Here is a 26,533-nt window from a genome sequence, read left to right as displayed (position 1 = left end):
TATATCAGTGAAGAACTTTTCAAATTCTGTTGCTACTTCTAAATTGGAATCTACAATTTTGCCATCAATTTTTAATTTCAGTTCATTTGTTCTTTGCTTTGACCGACCAGTCTCCACGTTAATTACTTTCCACGTTGCTTTAATTATATCGGAACTACTTTTAATTTTCTTGCTTAAATAATTACGTTTAGCGGTATGACAATCTAATTTAAACTGTTTCGAAAATTGTTTGACATGTTCTTTAAATTCATCACTCGTATTAAACCGCCGTTCCTCATACAAGGCATACAATGCACGTCTTCGTTGATGTAACTCTGCAGTTGCCCACTCACTAAAAACTGATGCATCACTAACCGTGACCGTTTTTGTTGTAAATATCGTATTATAATTTTCCATATATGTGTGAAAGAATGAATTATACATATAATTAGGACTCATGTTTGGAGACAGAACGGGTAGCGCCTGAACTAAACTCTGTTTCATTCTTTCCACGCGGTCCGAGGTTACTGGTACAAAAGTTATCTGTTTTTTCCAGGTATTTTTCCTAGCAGCTTCAAATACCATTAATTGACCTAAATGGTCGGACTCTAAATTGCTGATTACATTTTTTGTAATAGGAAAAATATCTGTGAAAATATTATCTATACAGGTTGCACTAGTAGCAGTCACTCTAGTAGGCTCCATAAAAATGTGGTTCAGATTACATGATTTGAAAAAATTCAACAGCCTACAACTTAATGTCGAATTTTCTAAAATATTTACATTAAAGTCGCCGCAAATAAGTAATTTCTTGCTGGAAGGCGATATTTTCAGTAGCACAGATTCCATTATGCTTTCAAATAATTCAAAATTACTTAACGGCGGCCTATACACGCACACAACAATAAATTGCTCCAATTCTACTGCACTTAGTTCTATAGTCCGTTCAACAGACATGGACACAATATCCTTGCGTTCCTTAAATTTTAACTGATTATTTATTATAATTAACGACCCACCATGTATGGAACTATGCCTGGTGAACGAACTTCCTACCTGGTGATTAATAAATTGAGGCATTAATTCATTATTTTTTAACCAGTGTTCAGTAATACATAAAATATCTATATAAAAATCCTTCATAAAAAGTTCAATTTGTAAATCTTTACCTCTAATACATTGAATATTTTGATGCACCAGGTGGATATACTTCCCTTGCTTACATTTTTTTTCCTTATATTTACTTAAGTCTAGATTGCCAGAGACAGAATCTTTTGTCTTAAAAGCTAGTTTAAATCATTGGTTATGACTGGAACCAATTCCAAGTTCATACTTTGCTGCTCAATAGGAGCAGAATTGTCTGCCAAATTTTTGGCAGAAATGTCAAGTAAATAGGATAGCGATAATGCTATTTGTCTTTTGTAATAATTTGAAAGGTAACAATTACCTTTAGTCAAAAATACCATAGGCATATGGTATTTACTAACAAATTTGTTAGTGTCAATTATGCTAACCTTACTACTATATGTACAAAGATTATATAAAGCTATATTTAACTTATGTCTAGTGTTATTTTCTGCCTCTGACATTTGGGAACAGTAGGGGAATGTGAAAAAAATAATTTTATGCACTGCCATTGAGTTTAACTGTTCAAAGTATTTGACCAAATTATTTTTGTTCACATTGCCCCTATTTCCCATAAAGATAAGCAGTGTCGTCTGAGAATGAATATCACTGTCATTTAAAATTTGTTTTAAAATATTTTCAAAACTACTATGAGGCAAACAATGGTTGATTGTACTAAGTCCCTTTAAGTAAAAGTTTAGAAATGAGCTCATATCGCTTCCAATTTCATTACAGTACATAATAACATTAGGCTTAGGTATACATTTTAGAGAAGTGTCGAAAGAGCTACTACCACTTATATGCTGTTGTTGTAAACTGTCATACAGGCTTGGGTAGAGTGTGCTGGTTGACAAATCCCCGGTCACCTGCTTACATGCACATGACTGGGCATTGGTCAACGACTCAAAGCGGTCTGAATTATGCTTTATCTGGGATATTAAGTCATCCATAGCCAAAGAATATTCATTAATAACTTTTTTTGAACTTTCATTTATGCCTTCCAAAGATTTTATTGAATCCTCCAAAGTCTGAATTTTTGATTTTAACGCCTGTGTGTCAGTTTCATACTGTAATTTACTATTTTCTAACTGAGCAGAATACAAATCCAACTTATCCACTAAGCCTATATTAACTTTACAATATTTTAATTTTTTGAAAAACAATTTATTTATTTTTGACAGTTTTTCTTTTTTTCTAATGACTTTATTCAATTTAATATATTTCTTTAGTTTGTTTCCGCTGCAATTTACTAACCTTGGTGTGGTGGTATCATTGGCTAAATCTGTAGTGACCAAAGGGATTTCAATTGCTGCGGTAACCAACTGGGAGTCAGGCCGGACCAGTTCCTCGAACAAGGTCTGAGTGTGTGCCGCAGCTGCTTGGTTTTGGGCCTCCCGTAGCTCGTAGATTTGTTCGTGGGCGTCGTGCAGTGCTCTCTCCAATGAGTCGATGTCTTTCAGGGCCTGTTCATATGCAGCGTTGCACTCCATAAACCTGTCAACCGTCTCCTGAAGCCGGGCCCGCTCTGAATTTACATTATTGTAATCACTCTCTAATGTACACAGTTCCTTTTTCAACTTATCGTTCCTATCAATTACTAATAAAAGCTCTTTCTCACTGTCTTCTCTTTCACTGAGCAATCACGCCTGTATCCCATAAAGGGGTAGGCAGAACACATGAAACTACTAAAGCTTCAGTGCCACTCTTGGCAAATAAGGGGTTGAAAGAAAACGAAACTGTGACATTACAGTGACAGGTTGCAAGCCTCTCGCCTACGCCACAATTTAACCCATATCCCATAGTCGCCTTCTACGACACCCACGGGAAGAAAGGGGGTGACGAAATTCTTAACCCGTCACCACACAGGGACTACTCATAATAGATAACTTTTATTACAGTACCAATGCTGAAATAGCTAAAAAAATTGACTGTTTCATACATTGATTTTTCAGGACGTGCTATGGAACAGCCTAATTTTTTTTCGCGATTCCGTATAATATAAGTTGTTTATTATAACCTCAAAAGTCACTATGCAAATTATAACTGGTCGTTTTTATTTCGCCCTGTGTAGTGTTATTGCTTAGGCAAGATAAACAATAGTCCTATGACTCTAGGTCGTAACAATACATAGATGCCACATTTATTGAACAAACTATGGAACCCAAATTTCGATTTGCCCCTCACATCTTTTTGATCGATTACACATAACGCAAGTACAGTTGTAATGTATTAAATCTTGTCACGAATATCAATTATCAACGGCAAGTGTCACTGTCAACGCATGTCAGTGTGTCAAAGTGGTAGTTAATCTTGAACCTTAGCCTATTGGTGAAATAAATAAAAATTAGAGGGTCCCACTGCTGAGCATAGCCCACTTTCCTAAAAAACGATAAAAACATAGTCATATAATGATTTAAACTAACACGATCTTCACTCATATTATTAAATTAAAACGCCCAGCCAGTCTACCCGTGACCACGGACGTATATAATGTCATGTCCGAAACGTCGGGTTAAATATAAAACGTAAGTTTTACGCGATTAAGTCCCGTTTTAATTTAATAATATAGTCATATAACTTGAAATCTCATAACAACAACAAACAACAACCATTTTTCTTTAACTCCCGCTTGGTCTGCGTGCAATATCACATTTTGTGTGCTAGTGTGATAAAAAAAATGCTTCATATAACAACTCGTGTAATTCACAATTGCTTGTTTGTATGATGATCATGCTATCAAATACAGTTGCAATTCCAAGTGTCTCTGTCAACGCATGTCAGTATGTCAAAGCAGTTAACCCTAAACCGCCTTGGCCGTCCTTCTGTTTCCCATACCGTCCGTAGGTAGTAATTACTCGTAGTCGGAAACTATGACAAATTGATATTTAATTTAATATTATGACACTTGGGCACGGTAATCTTGGGACGGTGTTATGCTGTATGTCGCCGTATACAAAAACAGTGGAAATTATGTGTTTATGTTTTTGGTCGCCATTTATGTTTTTTCAGGGAAGCCTAGATGGCAACTTATTTACTTATTCAAATTAGTTGCACGCCATTACAGTATTAACACTAAGGCATAACAAACCACAAAACAAATCAAAAACATAGGTATACAAGAAAAACACAATAGAAATAGCTATAACTTTATATAAAACGCAAATGGAAACTGAACAATTGATTTTTTTGTAGCACCTGATATCCCGTTATATATTCATTTTTTCGTTTTCCGTTTGCCGTTGTATAAAATTGGCATTTTTAAGTGTAAATACAACAAAAGGCATTGTTAATATAAATACTTCGATAATAACATTGTTATGGTATCCTCAGTGTAGAATATTTTAGGAATCCTATTAATTTTAAAGTTAGACCCTGAACAACCAACATATAATTCCATAAAATTTTCCATTGGATACATCTGAGATTTTAGTCTGTTTTGATTTTATCAAGTATATTTAAGGACGTCGAAACATCGGGATATGTAAATTCATTATACGCGTTTGATGACGGCATGATTACTACCTACATGACGGCTAACAACAAAGAAAATATAGAGGTATAAACATTCAAAATACTTATTTACTTCATAAATTCCTATAAAAAAGGTCACACTACGCATATCAAAGGCTATCTGATATTAAACATCAACTTTTTGCTGGTTCTCTCCCATATAAGACCATCCAGTGACACAAGGGGCCATCTTGAAAAACGTAATAAGTCAACTGTTTAAAAATAAGCGTACATTTTAAGCCTTGCTTCGGTGACGTAAGGTTAACAATTGTATAGCAAATTTTTGAAATAGAACTTAAAACATTTTACCAATAAGTGGCGACATCTTTGACCTAACAACAAAAACTGAATCGTCTTCAGTCAATAATTTTCGAAATGGTACATCCCTTGGTAGTTCCCTTATTCAATCTGGCAAAATAAACCTTATGGCGTTTAAGGTAAGATATTGCTTTGTAAAGCGGATAAATGGAGATACGAAGTTTGTAAAGTAAATCGTTGCAGTTATATAATAGTGTCAATCTGAAAGATCATTTGATTATGCTTTGGAGATACATCAGGTTTTAGTACCTACATGGATAACCAAGGATCATAAACCTAAAAGATTTCTTTATTTACATGAACATATTTACATAATTATATAAGAAACTAAGACTAAACTTAAAAGCTAGCTAATGTCTAAAATTAGGCCCTTGAGGCATTGTACCAAGGATACTGGCGACATTTCCTCGCTGTATCGCAATGCTGATACGTTGAGCGAGGAAGTCTAAACCTAACAATTTTTTTTCGAACCTTCCATTCCTTTACCGCCATACAAAATGTATGAAAAAATGCCCATAATATATTTAAGCCGCCATCTTTGATTTCTGCCTTTGAAATCCTTCCTATATCCCATATCGGACCAGATAATGTGAAAACTCACTAAGTTTCACATACCATATGCTCTTTAATCCTAAGCTAAGACTTTTTCACTAGGGCGCAAGAATTTATTTTTAGTTTATAAACCTAGGATATCCATGTACTTATCACCAAAGCGTAATCAAATAATCTTTCAGATTGACACTATTATCACAGTATAATAAAGAGTACTATCGTACAGTATGGCCACTCCCGCTCCCCGCTGAAAGTGCCGCCCACCCCCTCTCGGTTACCTGACAGTTACCGCCTGTCAAAAACGCGAACAGTCGACCTGTCATATCTCACTCATACAAGCATGGTACGCGTTCACCTACACCAGCTTAGACTGTGTGCTAGGAACGCGCCTCTTTCATATATTTGATCGCCACTGTCCGAGGTGTGCTATTATATAATATATAACTGCAACGATTTACTTTACAAACCTCGTATCTCCATTTATCCTCTTTTCAAAGCCATATCTTACCTTAAACGCCATAAGGTTAATTTTGCCAGATTGAATAAGGGAAGATGTACCATTTTGAAAATTATCTATGGGTATTTTTTACGCGATTCATACTCAGAATCGAGAGCTCTTTCGGTCCTGATAGGAGTAAAAAAATGTCCCAAGATTTCCATAAATTTTTTCGAACCTTCCATTCCGTTACTGCCATACAAAATGTATGAAAAAATGGTAACGGAATGGGAAAAAACCTTGGGACACTTTTTTTGTCCTATTCGGATTAAAAGAGCTAGCGATTCTGAGTGGAAAACACATAAAAATTTCCAAATCCAAAAAAAAAGTGGGGTGGACAACTTTGAAAAAAAAATGGCCCAAATCAGCGAAAACACAAAGTAAAAGAATAATTTCCTCCCATGAACGTTCCGGCTGTGGAATGAGCTCCCTGCCGAGCTATTCCCGATGAACTACAGTATGGGGTTCTTCAAAAAAGGAGTGTACAAGTTTCTAATGGGTCGGCAACGCGCATGTGACACCCCTTGAGTTGCAGGCGTCCATAGGTTACGGTGACCGCCATTTCATCAGGCGGGCCGTATACCTGTTTGCCACCGACGTGGTGTAAAAAAATAATAATAATAATGAACCAAATACTCTCACATTTCGGCCTTCGACACACAATCACGTAATTACATTACAGTAGATATACTAATTAGTTTGGTCTGTCCGTCCGTCCGATTGTTCTCTGACTTATAGACACTTTGTTCAAATACATATTGTATTTTCTTGGGCTTAGTAAACTACAGACTTGGGACTTTTTTTAAATTTCGAGAATTTTTATTACAAAATACTCCTACTATAACTATATGATATATTTTTGGATAGGTATTTAAAAATCAATAAGGGTTTACTAAAATTGTTTTTGGATAAAATGAATATTTTCAGAAATAATCGCTCCTAAAGTAAAAAAAAGTGTGTGTCCCCTCTAACTTTTGAACTATATGTTTAAAAAATATGAAAAAAATTCCAAAAATAGAACTTTATAAAAACTTTCTAGGAAAATTCCCTACCCTACACCCACTGATCGTGGCCCGACACGCTCTTGGCCGGTTTTTTAAATCGTTCCATGCATGCATAATAAACTCACACCTGGCTGGGCAGAGCACATCAAACTGCTCAAGTTTCAACGCCACTAGTATAGAGCTCAAGGTATAGAGCTCCCGGTACTCAGAAAAAAAATTCTGGCCGATTATTATACTGTGCCACAACGGAACCTACGTCCCACAGTCGTCTTCTACGACACCCACGAGAAAAAATTCTAACCATAGTAGCGGAACAAAGATTTGTCAAAAATTTTATTAATATGAATATTTTCAGAATAAAAGGGCCATTTTTTTTTCAAAGTTGTCCAGTCGCCACCCCACTTTTTTTGTAACATGGGTGTATGTACTCCTAATTCCTTCAAAAAGGGCGCACTTTACCTAGTGAAGGATTGACTATCAATTAAACACCCAGTCACAAATAAAGCCAATATATTACAAAACATCCCAAACCCTTATTTCCCGATAAACATTTCAATAGCGCGATGTAGAAATAGTGATAGTTGGTACAGCGACATCTCTCGTGACATATATTAAACTTCTTAGTATGACACTTACTCTACGGAATAACAGTTGTTAACAGTTCCGTTATATTTTACGCGATTCATACTCAGAATGGCAAGATCTTGCTATCCTGATAGGAGAAAAAAAATTTCCCAAGATTTCCATACATTTTTCAGACCTTCCATTCCGTTACCGCCATACAAAATGTATAAAAAAATGGTAACAGAATGGGGAAAAAACCTTGGGACACTTTTTTCTCCTATAATGATTGAAATAGTTCTCGATTCTGAGTGAAAACCACATAAAAAAATCCAAATCTAAAAAAAACGTGGGGTGGACAACTTTGAAAAAAATGGCCCAAAAAGTACCTAACAATACGGACACACAGACAAACATGACGAAACTATGAGCGTTTCGATTTAGTCATTTTGTCTACGGAATCCTAAAAAACAGATTAAACTAAAATTAACAAAACAAGTATTTCTAAATTGGTACATAATCACCAACTAAATATTAAGACAGAAGACGATTTATCATCTGCAAGTTTGAACATGACGGTTGTTTCCGGTCTAAATTAATGGATATAAGTATAATAATTATATGTTTTGTAGGACATTCATCAATTTGTCGTATATATGTTATTGTTTGGGACTCCGTGGTTACCTTAATTTAATATACAGGACGTAACAAAAACTTTACGGATCCATTTACGGTCATATACACCGTGTTTTTTTGTTTTCCGTTAAATCCGACACGTAGTATTTTTAGTTAAATTCGCAAAAAAAAATTCATCCGTTTCATACATAATAAATGAATTTATTAGTGTGAGAGACCCTTAAAAATAACATTCAAGTTAGTGTCAAGTGATTGACGGCACATGTCAAAACAAATAACATTAGGAATTGGTAAAGGCTGTCACAGACGTGTTCAGTAATTATCTTTATTTTTTAATAACTCGATAATTTCATCATGTTCTGAAAAGAAAAATATTTGAATCGATTTTGTTTTAATTTTGTATGGACCATTCTTTTCGTACATTTTCATATTATCCGATCCTATATCGGATGTAGGACCGATATTTTATATATTAAGGGCGTCATCTTAGACATATCCTTCCTAACCCGCCAAAAAAAAATTCTCCGTCATTTTTTTTCTAATCAGAACACTGCCAAATATTCTCTTAAACGGATCTCCACACTTTTATTACACCTTGTAAGAATAAAAATATTAAATGTAATAAATTAATAAGTAATTCGTCAAACGGATATACCAACAATCGAGGTAATTTGTTCACCTTACAGATTCCAGCGTGAGATGAAACGGTCAAGGTGAAAAACGCCATTAAATTAAAAGTTCAAAACTGTGATCTAGTTAGAAATATGACGTAATCATGAAATATGTGTAAGGATTGAAAAGTGGAATTTCATACTCATACTCATTTATTCATAATATTCTTAAAATATTACATGTCAACAACAGGGAATAAATTATTTCCTTAGACTTATATTGACCGGGATATAGACCGTGATTACCTTTTTGATTTTTGTCGAGCTCCCGATATTTCGACGCAGTTGCATGCATCATGATCACGGAAAACTGACTGACTGACTGACTGATTTCCTTACAAAATTACATTTGAATATCGTATTATTATAACCCCCTTAAATAAAATAAATAAAATAAAGCGTAGCATTTGGCGTCGAGACACTCGGACCGTGGGGTAAAGGAGCGCGTGGGCTTCTCAGGGAGTTGGGGAAGCGGTTAAGGGAGGCAACAGGTGACCCTCGCGCCGGCAGCTTTCTCGCGCAAAGAATTGCTATTGCAATACAGCGCGGGAATGCTGCCTGCGTGATGGGCACCTTGCCGAGAAGCCATGGCTTAAGACTTTTAGGTATTTTTTTTTTAGAAAGGTTTAGTTTTAGTTTTATAAGTCCCCATTTAGCGCGAGTGTTAGCTATGTTATTTAATTTATGTGTAACGCATTCTTATTTGCCAGACGATTTAATGCGAACGATAGTTGTGCCTATTGTAAAAAATAAAACGGGAGATCTATCCGATGTAAATAATTATAGGCCGATATCACTGGCAACGGTAATAGCTAAGATATTTGATAGTGTGCTTAACATGCGGTTAAACGAGTATGTAGTATTGAATCATAACCAGTTTGGTTTCAGACAAGGATTGTCTACAGAAAATGCAATATTGGCCCTTAAGCACACTATAGTATGTTGCTTCTGGAAAGTTATGTATGAAAATATTGGCATAATTAATGGAAGATTTTTTTTGATTGGGATATGTACATTAGAGGCCGAAGTTTTTTTTTATCAACCCTCCCCATCTCTCCCCCCTCTGCGTCACCCCTCTTCCCCCCCTTAAATAGCCGAAAATGCGGTTTTTCGTGATTTCTGACAAAACCGTTGCAGATGCAGAAAAAGCGTGTAGGAACAAAGTAATCCTTAATAAATTTACTACAAATCATTCATTGACACTTTGGTTCTAGCACTTATAGTTTTCGCGTGATCCATCACGAAAGTTGGTCCTTTGCTGCAATTTTCTTTAGTGAATTTTAAGTTTTCTCCCAAATTGCTTACGAAATCTGTTTGATATTACTAAAATATTATAAACTGAAAATGAATTTCAGGGGGAAAAATCACTACCATGGGTGGAACTTGAACTCACGGCTTCTGGATTGAAACTCCAGGGCTCTACCAACAGCTACCAAAAGCTCATCCCCAGTCATCGATATACTATATGGAACAATGGTACTCCTAGCGACTACTACCGTGAAAATATTACGTCTTAAATAGTTACTGGAATTCCAAAACATATTGGAAATTCCACCCATGGTAGTGATTTTTCCCCCTTAAATTTATTTTAGTCATGGGTTACAATATTTTAGTCATATCAAACAAATTTCGACGATTTCGTAAGCATTTTGGACGAAAACTTAACATTCATTAAAGAAAATTGCAGCAAAGGACCAACTTTCGTGACGGATCACGCGAAATCTATAAGTGCTAGAACCAAAGTGTTAATGAATGATTTGTAGTAAATTTATTAAGGATTACTTCGTTCCTACGCGCTTTTCCTGTATCTTCAACAGTTTTGTCAGAAATCGAGAAAAACCGCATTTTCGGCACTTTAAGGGAGGGTAGAGGGGTGACGCAGAGGGGGGAGGGTTGATGAAAAATAACTTCAGTCTATAACGTACATATTTCAATTTAAAAAAACCTTCCATTAATTATGCCGTAATTTTAGCTAATTTCCCCCTACTACTATTAAATATTACGTTGATAGAAATTCGCCTACTTATGCCTGCTTTCTCGACCTATCTAGGGCTTTTGACTTGGTCTCATACAATATTTTATGGAAGAAACTTGAAGACATTAAACTTCCCATCGGAATGATCAACATTTTCAGGTACTGGTATGGGAACCAGGTCAACTGTGTCAGATGGGCAGACACACTCTCCGACCCGTATAGGTTGCAGTGCGGAGTGAGGCAGGGGGGGGGGGTTGAGCTCACCAACTCTATTTAGCCTATATATGAACGAGCTACTGGATGCGCTTAGCAGAATGCATGTCGGGTGTCATATTGACGATGTATGCCTTAATAATATTAGCTATGCGGATGACATGGTTCTGCTTAGCGCGTCTGTGGGGGGCATACGTAGGCTGCTAGAGGTATGTGAGACATACGCTGAAACTCATGGTTTGAAATATAATGTATGTAAAAGCAAATATATGGTCTTTGAGGTCGGCCGAAGTAAAACGTCAGAAGTAACACCCATCAAACTAAACGGGGAAGTTCTAGAAAGGGTGGACGTGTTCAAATATTTAGGACACATAGTGACGGCAGACCTCAAAGACGATAAAGACATAGAGAGAGAACGGAGAGCTTTGTCGGTCCGGGCGAATATGATTGCCCGCAAGTTTGCGCGATGTACCAGGGAGGTGAAAGTAACACTATTTAGAGCATACTGCACCTCACTGTACTCATGTAATATGTGGCTGTCATATACGAAACGAGCCTACGAAGCTCTCCGCGTCCAGTATAACAACGCGTTCCGGGTGATGATGGGGCTGCCGCGCTTCTGTAGCGCATCAGGGATGTTCGCTGAAGCCAGGGTCGATTGTTTCTATGCCACCATCCGCAAGAGAGCAGCATCCCTGGTGCGCCGGGTGCGCGCCAGCCCCAACATCGTCATGAAGATGATAGGGGACAGGTTGGACTCCCCCTTTTTGCTACGCTGCAGTCGGCTACATGTGCCGTACTCAGAAAAAAGAAAATGTACATAGTTATAATTAATTATAAGTATTCTTAGGCTTAAGCACTAACACATATCTTAGAATTCAGTTATTTTTTTTACTAACAAATATTATGAGTGTAACTTGCTCGAAATAAATGATTTATTATTATTATTATAAGTCTAGTATAATTTTAATAGTATAATTTGTAGTATGTATTTCTTTCTAATAATAAAGAAAGTTTCTACGAAAAAAAAAAAAAAAAATGAACTGTAACGACACCCACTGAAGGAAATAGAGTGAGATTTTAACCATACGGGACGAATCACGAAAAGCGTACTTTACACTTAAACTTGTTTATTAGAATTCGTAGTAATGATGGACCCTAGTATTTTTTGAAACCTAAGGTAATGCGTATTTTTTCTTTCATTATCATGCAGTAAGATCTACGAGTGATACATATATTCAAATTGAAGGAAAAAATGGAAAAGTTCACACCTTTGGCAGGACTGGAACCTGCTACCTACGGCTAAGTTGGTCATAGCGACGGCTCCGGTAAAACCGGTGGTCGCAGGTGCGAGTCCTGTCGGAGGTGTGATTTTTTCATTTCTCCTTTAATTTAAAAATACCTATTATGTGTAACTTTATAATTCGTTACACGGATATATTATACTTGCCTCCAATCGAGGTAATTTGTTCACCTTTCTGACTCCTCCGGTCTGAGATCCAACGGTCAAGGTCACACTGAAGTGCATCAAAACTGTGATCTAGTTAGGCATGTGGCGTAATAAAGATTTTTTAGGCAGGAAAAAGAGAAATCACAAAGAAAAACGTCCTCTTTCTAAGTAGATGATGCGAAGTAATAGGTACATTGACAAGTTATCAAATTTGATTGCACTTGAATCCCCTAGTATCTAAATTTAAATAAGTATATTTAAGATGCGCAGGCACCACAACTCAAATGTAACATATTTAAACGATTTTTTTTAATATACCAGTATTTAAATACAATAAGGTCATGCACATTAAAAAAAAACTTTTAAGTATCAAAAACATAATGGAATTCGATTACTAAACTTCTTACAGCGCTCTCGACCTAAAAAGGAAATAAACGTGTCCAACAAAAGTAGTCCCTTTAATGACAAAACTTTTCATGCATTTTTTCAAACTGAAATAAAAATATTTACGTAATTTGTAAACATTTCTTTCTCTATTTCGATCACACACACACTACACTTGAATAAATATATATGTATCCTTATAGCCTGACAAGTTTTTATTTGACCCTCGCCACGTTGCGGATTTTCAGCTGAACTAATTTCTTTTACTGGCAAGGATTACTACATATTTGACACCGGTCATCGAAAGTCATCGAATGTCAGTGACGTAAACAAGAAGTAAATATTTTAAATTTTCTAACAGTTTTATATGCCCAAAATAATAGTTTAAAAAGTGAAAATAAATATACTAAACGTGATAAATTACTTACAACGAAAATTATAAAGGATTTCACAGCATTTCGATAACAGTATTCTGATATCGGTTGTTGACATCCTCGGTACTGATAGTTTTAGTGCGGTTCTCCTGTATTGATTAGTTGGTTTCGATTTAGCTTAATGTATTTATTTGTTCTTATTTAAGTTGTATGAAAAATATGTATAGAAACAAGGAGGCCATTCCGTCAAAGTGCCAGTTTTATGACCAATATTTCTAAAAGTACGGTCTGATTAAATAGAGTAGAAATTTGAAAAAATGGCAACATTGTAGGTAGTGTCATCTCTTTCAAATCATTATGTGAGAGAAAACGGGAGGACACTATAATGTTGCAACTTTTTAATTTTCACTCTATTTGGTCATACTGTAGGTTCTACATGTTATGGAGCATCGTGCATCGCCAAATTAACACCAATTTCTGTGTAAATAACCTAACAACAAAATTAAAATTTTGAAAAAGCCCCTGACCGCGACATATACCGATTTTCATGAAACATGGCAAATAACACTCCCGACTAACCCAGCTTTCAGAAAAAAAACTAAATCGGTCCATCCGTTCTACGATGCCACAGACAGACAGACACGTCAAACTTATAACACCCTGTCGTTTTTGCGTCGGGGGTTAAAAATCTATGAACATTTTTTTTTAAATTGTGAGTCAAAATAACCCGAAATACTTTCAAATTTAAAAAAAAACGATAGAAAACTTTTCAAATTCCCCCCTAGTAAACCAGAGCATGTATATAAGATGCGCATGCGCGTCGACGCAGTTAGTTTAGTGCTCGCGCGGTGTGTGTTGGATCGTACTGAGCGTAGTGACGGTAATGCATTTATTTTATTAGTGTTTTATTTTAGTGATTTTAGTGCGTGTGCGGCATTTTTCGTTGGATTTTTTTTCGTGCGTATTTACGTGTTTTTTTAGAGTTTTTTTTATAATATATAGGGTTCATACTTAGATACTAAAATGTAGACAATAGACATAGTACCTAATCAAAATCCTAACCTAACAAAAATTTAGCAAAGATAATTTTATTACTAAAAATATTTTTGCTGCTATTGATATCATTTTATTTCGAACTAATTTAAATATTTTTCACAAACTCAAATATTGTTTTTTTTTTAATTTAAAATTTAAAGATTGTTTACGTAAAACATTCATAATATATTTGTAATTTAAAATAAGTACCTATTTTTAAAAGAGAATTAAAAAATATTTTAGTTCTCTCACAAAAAACTTGAAATTAAATACATTAATTACAAATTAAACGAGAATTAAATTATTATTATTACATTTAAAAAATACCAAAATAACAAGGTACATTATCTCAACACTAACCCATATGTGCCCAACACATATATTATTCCCTATTTTTTGAGGTGACAACCTCATTCTAGTTATTTTAATGAGTAGTAGCGTGTTTTCAGCATTATGGGCATATATGGGCACAACAAAATTATCCACATAATAATGATATAATATCCGATATCATTCAAAACCTCAATTATCAATATTAGCATAAACATAACTTGTATATTATACAAATGACATGTTAACACGCTAACGATATAAGTATGACCATACTAATAATGCCAAATTGATTGATAATGACATATTATGTCAAGATGGTTCGATAATGATTTATTATCTTTATTGTCGGTAATAAGCTTTTACAAGCCGTTTTGGTCTTTATTACGACTTTTATGGCTGCTGTTTACATCTTAAAATCCATACTAATATCCATACTTAATTATCCATACTTCCATACTAATATTATAAATGGGAAAGTGTGTGGGTGTCTGTTTGTTTGTCCGTCCTTCACGGTAAAACGGAGCAACGAATTGACGTGATTTTTAAGTGGAGATAGTTGAAGTGCTGGAAAGAGACATAGGCTACATTTTGTCTCTTTCTAACGCGAGCGAAGCCGCGGGCAAAAGCTAGTATATTATAAATGGGAAAATATGTGTGTCTGTTTGTTTGTCCGTGTTTCACGGCAACACGGAGCTTTGAATCGACGTGTTTTTATTAAGTGGAGATCGTTGAAGGGATGGAGAGTGATATAGGCTACTTTTTGTCTCTGTCTAACCACCCACTTCCTTAAAATGGGGGGTGGAAGTTTGTATGGAGCTTTCCGCATTTTTTTAGAGAATTTAACGCGAGTGAAGCCGCGGGCAAAAGCTAGTATAGGTATAATAACCAGCAGTACGGGAGCGACTGAGGTGCTCAAAAGTATCTAGACAAGCACTCTAATGCGTTGCCAATAAAGACATGTTCATATTTAAAAATATTTTAAGCGGGTTACTCACGTATTAAGTCGATATAGCGTTCGACATGTTTCGGTTCAATTTCGAGAACCTTTCTCAAGAGTAGCGACACCCCGCCTTTACATGTCGAGAGCGCGACGCATACTCAAGACGCAAAGGCGGGGTGTCGCTACTCTTGAGAAAGGTTCTCGAAATTGAACCGAAACATGTCGAACGCTATATCGACTTAATACGTGAGTAACCCGCTTAAAATATTTTTAAATATGTATGAGTCTCACGGGAGTTTTATAAGACATGTTCAGATGAAAATTTATTACATACGAAGTGAAATACAGGTTGGTCTTAAAATGATTCAGGTAAAAAGGGTTAGTTTACAATATATTTAGTTTCCCAAACTGAAACTGTAGGTATTATTTTTTATAAAAATTAATGATTTTTATTGGTAGTAAAATAAAGAAAATACAAAGAACTGCAATGTGGTAAGTATAAAATTTTGGAAAAGGAAAATAATGTCATCGTCTAAAATTGACATAAAAAAAACGAAGTTTATAACTACCTATCACCGCCAAATAACTTAAAAAAGAAGAGTATTTATGTTAAAGCTTTAACTTTAATGTTTATCTAGGAAGAATATTAAAGTTACTACCTCTTAGAAATTTTAAAATAAAATATCTGAGAGTAAAAAACAAACATAATTATGCACGCTAAAAATATAATTTGTTAAGTTGAACTTTCAATAATTAGTGTCACCTAAAAGAGACTAAAAATATTGGCCTATAAATTCCCCTTATTACAAAACAAGGACCTTCTCCTTTCCCAGTCAATTCCTTTCAAAGCACCTTATTAGCGTCATGCGAAACTAGATCAAATACGAATACAATCAGATCATCCTTGGATAACGTTCACTGGGGAATATATTATACATGAAGCTTTTAATCTTTTCCGTGGGATTTTTAGTGTGCAAATTAATTAATTTTCATCATTGTCTGTATATAATTTGACGACCGGTCTGGCGCAATCGGTAGTGACCCTGCCTGCTACGCCGCGGTCCCGGGTTCGAATCCCGGTAAGGGTATTTATTTGTGTGATGAGCACAGATATTTGTTCCTGAATCATGGATGTTTTCTATGTATATAAGTATTTATATATTATATATATCGTTGTCTGAGTACCCACAACACAAGCCTTCTTGAGCTTACCGTGGGACTCAGTCAATCTGTGTAAGAATGTCCTATAATATTTATTTATTTATTTTATTTATTTATTTATATTTTCAAGGTTATCTACAACTTATAAGGGATATACTCAGAAAAAGAATTAATTGACTTTAATTTTTAAAAAAACCTAGCAAAAAAATTGTCATTCCTATTTAAGTATTTACTCAGATTTACAAAGACTAGATCGATTGAAGACAAAAAGTGTTTGAAATAAATTGTCTCTTTTGAGATGCATTTTTTAAAACATGTTTTGTATATGTTGTCACAAAATTAAGACCCAAAATTTGTAATAAAATCATTTTACCACCCAGTTTGTTTTGTTCGAATATAAATGACTTTATACGTTCACCTTATAAGTATGTTTTGGTGGGCATTTTCACAAATAAAATTTAACTATAGCAATGCACATTGGTCTCTAAATAAAAAAAAACCATAATGCAACAATTTGTAAACGACAATTTATGTAATTTAGATTGAAATTGAAAAGTAAGGAACTAAGGAAAGTAAAGGAAGTAATAAGGAACTAACACACTTTTAAACTCATTAAAAATGATTCATAACCCAAAAAATATTCACTCTGAAAAGTGAAATCGTACAAATTCTCAAAACATCTTCCGTTCCAAATTAACCTTTAATTTAGAACGGCAAGTCTGGTTCTCATGTATTACATTATACTAATCGTGATATAAATGATTACGTTACAATACGCCCATCTTTTTGATTACAATCTAACGTCTCGTTAGAAGTAGAACGCTAATTTGATAATGACAGACTGAGCATAGACAATTCTTTTTATTTATGTGTCATGGAAAGCTTTTAAGAATATATATGTGTTTAAATATAATATTTACTTATACAGCTATAGATAGTTATAAGTATACGATTTGTGTCAATTAGAACTCTTGAGTTTTCTGAGTAAATAATAAATAAATATTATAGGACATTATTACACAGATTGACTGAGTCCCACGGTAAGCTCAAGAAGGCTTGTGTTGCAGGTACTCAGACAACGATATACATAATATACAAATACTTATATTCATAGAAAATAGCCATGACTCCAGGAACAAATATCTGTGGTCATCACAAAAATAAATGTCCTTATGGGATTCGAACCCGGGACCGCGGCTTAGCAGGCAGGGTTACTATGCGATAGGGCAGACCGATCGTCAATTAATTTTTCTAAATTTAAACTATAAGCTCTAAGAATTAGGTGCCATTTGGTGGAAACGTTCGCTGCCCTTGCGTGAGGTCTTGGTAGCTTAAATGGCAGCAACGGTTAGTGATATAATTTCGTTAGCCCTCACTTTTATATTTAAATATCTAGAAATTTAGATCAACTACATTGTGCATACAGTCCAGATCCTGGACGGTATTTAAAAAAATACTCTTGACGGTAAATTGAAAAGAAAATTACCTACAAAAAAGAAACGGAACAAAATTGTAGTACATAAGATAGGGATGTCCTCCAATTATTATGTGTTCCTTTTTTCTTAAATTTTGTCTTGAGTATGTGTGCTTTATGAAAAACTATCTTTTTCACGCGGCTTCGCTCGCGTTACATCGAAAATTGCGGAATGCTGGCCAAGAGCGTGTCGGGCCACGCTCAGTGTAGGGTTCCGTAGTTTTCCGTATTTTTCTCAAAAACTACTGAACCTATCAAGTTCAAAACAACTTTCCTAGAAAGTTTTTATAAAGATCTACTATTGTGATTTTTTTCATATTTTTTGAACATAGGGTTCAAAAGTTAGAGGGGGGGGGACGCACTTTTTTTTCCTTTAGAAGCGATTATTTCCGAAAATATTAGTATTATCAAAAAACTATCTTAGTAAACCCTTCTTCATTTTTAAATACCTATCCAACAATATATCACACGTTGGGGTTGGACTGAAAAAAAATATCCGCCCCCACTTTACATGTAGGGGGGGGTACCCTAATAAAACATTTTTTTCCATTTTTTATTTTTGCACTTTGTTGGCGTGATTGATATACATATTGGTACCAAATTTCAGCTTTCTAGTGCTTACGGTTACTGAGATTATCCGCGGACGGACGGACGGACGGACAGACAGACATGGCGAAACTATAAGGGTTCCTAGTTGACTACGGAACCCTAAAAATACTCTTGACGGTAAATTGAAAAGAAAATTACCTACAAAAAAACAGACGGAACAAAATTGTAGTACATAAGATAGGGATGTCCTCCAGTTATTATGTGTTCCTTTTTTCTTAAATTTTGTCTTGAGTATGTGTGCTTTATGAAAAACTATCTTTTTCACGCGGCTTCGCTCGCGTTACATCGAAAATTGCGGAATGCTCCATATAAAACGAGACAGAAATAGCCTATATCACTCTCCATCCCTTTAACTATCTCCACTTTAAAAAATCACGTTAACTCGTCGCTCCGTTTCGCCGTGAAAGACGGACAAACAGACACACACACTTTCCCTGTATGATGTATTCTTCCTTCCTATTATTTCAATCTTCCGTTTTCCTTAAGCCACTTACAAACTTATTAACTTCCATTGCTTATCCAACCATCTGTCTTTGCATCCATTGACTGTTAAGGAATGCGACTCAACCTTGACGCCATTCGCTGAAAACCTTCCCCTCCTAATAAAGAAAGTAACAAGTGCACACAAAATCACACAAACATACAACATTTTACGTACATACACCTACTTCATAAACTTATTGAAAGGGCTACAAACTTACATTCTATATTAGACTTTGAAGTAATTGTATAAAGTGGGGTTTTGAAGGAAGATGGGTAATGAATGGGACAGTGGGCGATAGATGGATTACCTTTTGTTGAACCTGCGGCCTCGACCTTGCTGTAAATTGAGCTTTTGTTTAGTTTAATTAACTTAATGTGGTGCAAAAGAAAATATTAATGTTTAAACGGCGAATTTAATGATATAAGGGAATTTCTGTAAGTCAACCTTAGGACCAAGTAAAAAATATTGTAGAAAAAATATAGCTACATACATCCTGTAATGGCATATTAGCCACTTTCCATGTTTAGCAGTAACACAATGGTTTACTGCGACATAACGCATATTGCTTGGTCAGCGACAACCCAAACATGTATTTATATAGGCACACCTTTATACAATAAAATAATATGGATTGATTGGAATTCATTACTTTACCTACTACTCGTGTCTATCATTTGACGACACCTTATCCCGTGTAGCTGTCCATCCTCATCAGTAACATTCATATTTTGTTATTACAATCCATACTAATATTATAAATGGGAAAGTGTGTATGTCTTTTTGTTTGTCCGTCTTTCACGGCAAAACGAAGCGACAAATGGACGTGATTTTTTTAAGTGGAGATAGTTAAAGGGATGGAGAGTGACATAAGGCTACTTTTTGTCTCTTTCTAACGCGAGCGAAGCCGCGGGCAAAAGCTAGTATATGGTATATGTTTAATTATGTATGTTATGTAGTGAGCTGCAAAAGTGCATGGCGAATTTATCAGTAATTTCATTCATAAATCTCCATGTAATTTTTCAGCTGACTATATATTTAGTACGGGTACTAACAAAAGTTGGCTATTAAGTCAATTTACATCTTTATAGTTTTATTGTTTACATACACAAATAATTATTATTTGATTTCGCACCACATGGCTACGTATTTTGTTTTTATTTTGTTTTTAGGATTTACAATCTTCATACTAAGAAGCGTGTATGTATATTGAAATGAAAATGTGACGAAGAAAGTGGCGCCCTCATTTTCAATTGTTCTACATCACCCTGACTTTTGTTATACTTTGCACTCCCCCAAGTACCTGTGAGGGCAATGACCTTACGTTCGCACGATATTGGCATATCAGAGGCACGACACCGGATTTATAGCTCTTTACTCTTCGCTCGAGAGAAGTTGAATGGGTTGACAGTTGTTTTGAAATACAGCGCCATCTATTGGGAAAACTACGAACTAAGCAAAGACACTAAATTTGTTTTTTATCATGCAGAAACGTCTGCGAGCGATATTACATATTTTTAAATTAAAGGAAAAAGGGAAAAATTCACACCTCCGGCAGGACTCGAACCTGCGACCTCTGGGCTTGCCGGGGCCATCGCGCTCCCAACTCCATTTATCCTTCAATTTAAAAATATGTAAGCAAAGATACATTGTTGAAATTAGAAATGATAGGACACGATTTAGACAAGCTTATTTTAAATTAGATATTTATCTTTTATACAAAAAGATACTGGCCAAAGGCCAAATGAAGTCTGAGCTTCAACATTGTTCAATATTAGGATCAAAATTAAAGACGAAACTAGACTAAACGAAATTAGTAGCTTAAAAAATAGTATACCTAAAAGACATGACGCGTGCCTAAAGGTCATTTATTTTAATATGCATTTTTTGATATAAGTAGTATATTTTCCTTTGAACTATTATTGCATTTATTATGAATTAATATTTTATGCCTAATAAAAACTTTAAAATTTGTTTAGAAAAAAATAAATATGCTTTTCACGTCCATGTAGTGATATGCCGTTTCCGAGAAAATTCCTAAGTAGGGAATATTCCTATGGCGGCCATTTTAATTTAGGGAATCGTCCCTGTTTAGGGAATTTTCCTAGGAATGGCTCATCTTTAGGCCCGTGTTCACGATATTTTCAATAAATTGAAGGCTACGTCACTCAAGATCCATAAAGAATTTACTTCACTATTGATTAATAGTACTATTAGCAAAAACGATTTAATACTGGACTGGACTGACAAAGTCCATACAAAAAAGCGTACCCCTGAAATGTATGGGCCTTTTAGGCGATGGCGCTGTTCACAGCCTGAAAGTGGCCAAAATCATATTTTCCCCAAATATTTTTGCGTGTTTTTATTTTTTATAAGAACAAATGACTTTTTTATACCTATCTTTATTTTAAAATTATGATATCACTTCAATGCACATTTTGAAAAAAATTGTAGGAATCGTCAATGTAGTTATGATAGGATTTAACAGGTGGCGCTAAAAAATCGAGGTTCGGTTCTATTAGTAACAAAATTAGTATGTTGTCTGCGAAGCACAGAGTTATGAAACAGCAGGCTAATAAAATTGTTAGCTATGGAAACTTTATTTCACTGACATTTACTTGTTCTGTACTATTTTATGAATATCTTGTGAAATGTTAACTGCTAAAACTTATTGTTTGTTGTAAGTTATGGGCAAATCCAATTATTTTCTTCAGCTATTACATATTATTTTTAATTTTTATGTACCTACTGTGAGCTGCAAAAGTCCATGGTTAATTTAGTAGGTTATAAATTCCTTCGTAATTTCTGTATGTAATTTTACAGCTCGCCTTTACTCTATATAAAATAAATTAAATAGAAAACAAATATAAAATCAAACAGTCATGACATAATATCTTATTTAAATTAATAAATTGATGAAACTAAACTAACAATTTTATTAGTTTTTCGCAGTTTATTAGCATGCGTAAATAAGTCCGATTCAATATTTTACTCGTTATTTGTTTATTGGTTTTGACACGACCATGAACATCGTCTAGGTGATTGGCGCACATATACTGCACAACTTTCCCTATAGACGTGCGATTTTTGTTCGGCTCGAGGCGATTCGCCATCGATATGTTTGGGAAAACCCTTACACGTCGTAAGCGCATCGTAGCTTGCTCTCCTTATCACTCTTCTGTAGCGCGACAGAAACAGCGTTCCGATTGCCTCCTACCGTCAACGATTAATGATTAAAGATGTAAGAAGTGCCTGGCCCCGCAGCCGAATGGCATTTCTCCGACGCCAAACGAAAGCGATACGCCGCTGGCTCTGTCGCGCCAATACGCAAGCGCGATAGAGATAGATATCTACTAGCGCTTCGTTTCGTGAGCTTTTCGTGAGCGATTGTGCCATTCGGCTAGCCACCCTGGTGTCCGTTGGCTATAGTTGGGTAGTCGACATTTGAATAAGTATTTTTGAAAAAAAAAAAATTTTTGGCACAAGCTTTTATCACCGACTACCTTTCTTTCAATAGTCATCTACTGCTCTCCGAGACATTTCTAAAAACCCCTTGCTCGATGGAGATACGACGTTTCATAACAGTGTTCCTATGACCTTACCGCTCCATCATCAGATGAGCTCCATGATACCATAATATTGCATTGTCACGTGATTTACACATGTGTGCAAAATTTCAGCTCAATCGGTAACCGGGAAGTGGGTCAAATTTAGCTTCTACATTTTGACCCAAACTAACAGAGGTACCTACTAACAAGGCAAGTTAAATAAAAGCTTGTAAAAACTTCAGGGTACATAGCCGAATGGCACAAACGCTCGCGAAACGCTCACGAAACGAAACGCTCTCGCGGCGTTTTCGTTTTCGTTTCGTGTCGCAGAAATGCCATTCGGCTACGGCACCAGGGTGGCTAGCCGAATGGCACAATCGCTCACGAAACGCTCACGAAACGAAGCGCTAGTAGATATCTATCTCTATCGCGCTTGCGTATTGGCGCGACAGAGCCAGCGGCGTATCGCTTTCGTTTGGCGTCGGAGAAATGCCATTCGGCTACGGGGCCAGGGCACCTCTGGGTTAGACTAGCCCAGGACTGGCATAAGTGGGGTATATGAAGGGAGGCCTTATGCTCAGCAGTGGGCGATTAACGGCTGAAATGATGATTATGATGAGCAGTAATGATTAAATGAAGTTAACACATTTTCGCTCAGAAAACCGCAGAATGCAAACCGCCAGTCACGAAGACGGTAAAGTTGAATTAAGTATGAGTAATAATTATATGAAATATTGAAGTGTTAGGCCATCTAAACGTGTAGCATAGTGCAGTCAACCAATCTGAATCCTAGGCTAGTAGAACCCTTTCACAGTAGAAGTCAAACTGACTTCTGTAACAAATAAAGCACGGTGTCAATACGACAGGGTTCTAGAGTGGCCTAGGATTCTAATGGTTGACTGTACCGTCTATACCTACAAGAGTCATTAAGTTTACCAGACACTCTAATAAGATTTTTTAGCGTATAATAGAGCATTACGTTTTTAAGTACATATGGCCTTTTGAAATTTCGACCCAACAAGAAATGTGCCATTTTACGAACTAGTGAGGGAAAAAAACATATGTACAGTCAGCTGCAGAGAAAAGTAGATCCCCTCGCATACAAATTTGTATGGCAGGGGGTCTCCTTTTCTCTGCAGCTGACTGTACCATAGAATATATACTGAAAATGTTATGTTTAGTATATATTATGTTCAGTATTAAAAACTTTAACAGCTAAATTAATTAAAATGTTGTGTTTTCAGGTACTTTTAGGACAAAAATAGAAATGGAATCTTCAAGAAAGGTAAGCCCTTTTACTTTTTTTTTAAATATTTGAACGATTAACCTATTTGCAGAGCTATTTGCCTAAAATATATATTTTTTCATTCAGTTACGGTTGTACTCACGTTATTATATCGCTATTGCTGCGACATGATAATTATTTGAATATATCTCACGAAAGTTTAACGTATCAATACATATGACAATTTATGATAGTTATGATTGACTGTTGATTCACTTTTAAAACTTCGATATTTGAAACGAAACAAATGACTGATCGATGAACTCCAATCGCAAATACATGTTTCTTTCTGCAGAATGTTCTAAAGGAGGGTGGGCTAATTGGCCTATTGACCAATAAGGACATGCGATATGTCATTATATAGCTTATTCTAAGTTCTAAAACTTTTACTATGACAGATAATCCCAAATTTTTGTGTGAAAAAAGTTATCGCTGCATAAAAATAGTTTAATGAGTTGAAACGTTACTATGTAACTTTTTTGATACTGAATATTCCTATTCGTATTGGCATACGTAGGATAGCACAATATTACTGCACTTGTTTGACAGGGCGTCGCACTATTGGGAGTTGTGCACATGTAGTATCTATAGTTTGGTACCTTGGTGCAGGAAGACACGAACTATTTATTCCTCCAGCTGGGCACTTAACACGGCTCATAACTGATGAACCTTTTGCTTGAAAAATAGTGGTCATTATTTGATGGCATATCGATATTTAGTTGTTTTCTTATGTTTATTTATATGATAACACGTTTAAAAACCGTTGTACAGAACAAAAACCCTATAACAGTAAAAAAATACTTATTGATGGAATGTTTTTATTTTGCCATAACTTGTTTCACACAGCGATTTAAGATTTCCCGCCATACAAAAATTTGTAGGATATGAAAAAACCTTTCAAATGACATATGACTTGTCATTATTGGTTTTTAGGCCAGTGTCCATACAAAACTGCCCATCCTCCTTTGTAAAGTAAAAAAAAAACATTCAGTCGAATTCAGAACCTCCTCCTTTTTTGAAGTCGGTTAAAAATTAGGACGCGCCGTAGAGGAATAAGTAAGGGAAGAGTTGTAACTCAATACATCAGTAAATGCGGGTTATTTGGAGTGACATCTAGCGACAATCATGCGTCAATCACGCGTCAAATAGCGTAAATTATCAGTACCACTACTCGATACTAGGTGTCAACAGTGTCTCGTTACACTTACAACTTTTCCCTTATTTATACCTCTATGACTAGCGTCTACAGATTTCTTAATATAAGCCATAAATGCTTATCGCTCCTAAGCATATTATATGTAGAGAACTTATGATATGGATGTAGATAATTGGGACATTAACTAGTTTTGTATAAAACTTTAGGGCAAATCCTTGTGTAATTCCATCAAACACTTGTCAAAGAACTTTAGGAATTCCTAAATTATCATGTTCTTTAGAAAATTAATAGAAGTTTGAATTTATGAATAACTGCAACGCATGGTCGTAAAATTCCTGATTGGCATATAAAACGCAACTCATAAATCCTAAGTAAGTAATTAAAATCCAATAAACATAATTATGTGTCTTTCCCTTACCAAAGGGTCCTTACGCCTCATGTATTATGAAACTTTTTATCAGAATTTTTGTTAAAATTTCATGCGGAAACTACCACAGAAGTAGCGCTGGTGGCCTAGCGGTAAGAGCGTGCGACTTTCAATCCGGAGGTCGCGGGTAGGGATGTCACGAATGTCGCATGTGTCACATTCGCGAATGCGAATGCGAATGCGAATATTCAGAATGCGAATGTGCGAATGCGAATGCGAATGCGAATATCGCCAGGGGCGGCTCACTCAGCGATTCTATCGCCGCGCTACAAGTACATGCTGGCGGCCGCGAGTTCGCGGCCTAATCAGGGGTGACGCGCGTGCTCACAGAACCCACTTTCGATTGTTACTTTACGTCGCGAGTTTTTTTTAAGGCTTGTAATGCGATGTCCGCGTGTCGAATGGCTAATAATGATTAGTTAAATATACATTATGAATAAAATAGCACAATCTTACGAGTACAGAGATCTACTATTGATTAAGCCCCACAGAAAAGTTCAATAAGGCTTGTGTGTTGGGACTTAAACAAAAATATTATATAAATACTGTATTGTACCTTGAAAGTAGCCAAGACTTGAATATAATTGTATAACATTTTATCTGAGTATTAATTCGTTTTAATCTATAGGCAACCCTATAGTCCGACGCTGCGCACGTGCGGCTGGTTTCTTTGTTTAAATTTTGTAGGCATTTAAAAAGGCGGCATTTCGTGAACATCAAAGCAGTGGGCCTTCTGTACTTGTACTATTATATATTCTGTGATATCGCTGAATTTCATAAAAAACCAAAATAAAAACCAAGCAATCACCAACAACCCGCTAGGTAAAAAATTTAAA

General features: G+C 35.5%; 2 protein-coding genes across 2 annotated transcripts in view; both read left to right on the top strand.

Annotated features, from left to right (window-relative positions):
• The first annotated feature begins 11,097 nt into the window (after positions 1-11,097).
• Positions 11,098-11,891, top strand: LOC125236885. The gene has a single exon (XM_048143793.1). It carries the CDS (start codon positions 11,112-11,114, stop codon positions 11,862-11,864), a length of 753 nt encoding a protein of 250 aa, XP_047999750.1. The 5' UTR covers positions 11,098-11,111; the 3' UTR covers positions 11,865-11,891.
• Positions 11,892-14,086: 2,195 nt separating this feature from the next.
• The window catches only part of LOC125236987 (cuticle protein 7-like), a 61,019-nt gene continuing 48,572 nt past the window's right edge, over positions 14,087-26,533 (top strand). Inside the window, exons 1-2 of the mRNA XM_048143901.1 lie at positions 14,087-14,128; positions 24,074-24,114. Of these exons, the coding sequence (XP_047999858.1) occupies positions 24,097-24,114 (18 nt within the window). The 5' untranslated portion in view covers positions 14,087-14,128; positions 24,074-24,096. The remainder of the gene's footprint in view (positions 14,129-24,073; positions 24,115-26,533) is intronic.

The sequence above is a fragment of the Leguminivora glycinivorella genome, chromosome 20 (assembly GCF_023078275.1).
Source record: "Leguminivora glycinivorella isolate SPB_JAAS2020 chromosome 20, LegGlyc_1.1, whole genome shotgun sequence".
Taxonomy (NCBI): domain Eukaryota; kingdom Metazoa; phylum Arthropoda; class Insecta; order Lepidoptera; family Tortricidae; genus Leguminivora; species Leguminivora glycinivorella.
Note: the sequence above shows the minus strand (reverse complement) of the source record. Positions and strands in the feature narration are given on the sequence as shown.

Coding starts and splice junctions, on each gene's coding strand:
- LOC125236885 (XM_048143793.1), top strand. CDS start 11,112: ATGAACGAGCTACTGGATGCGCTTAGCAGAATGCATGTCGGGTGTCAT.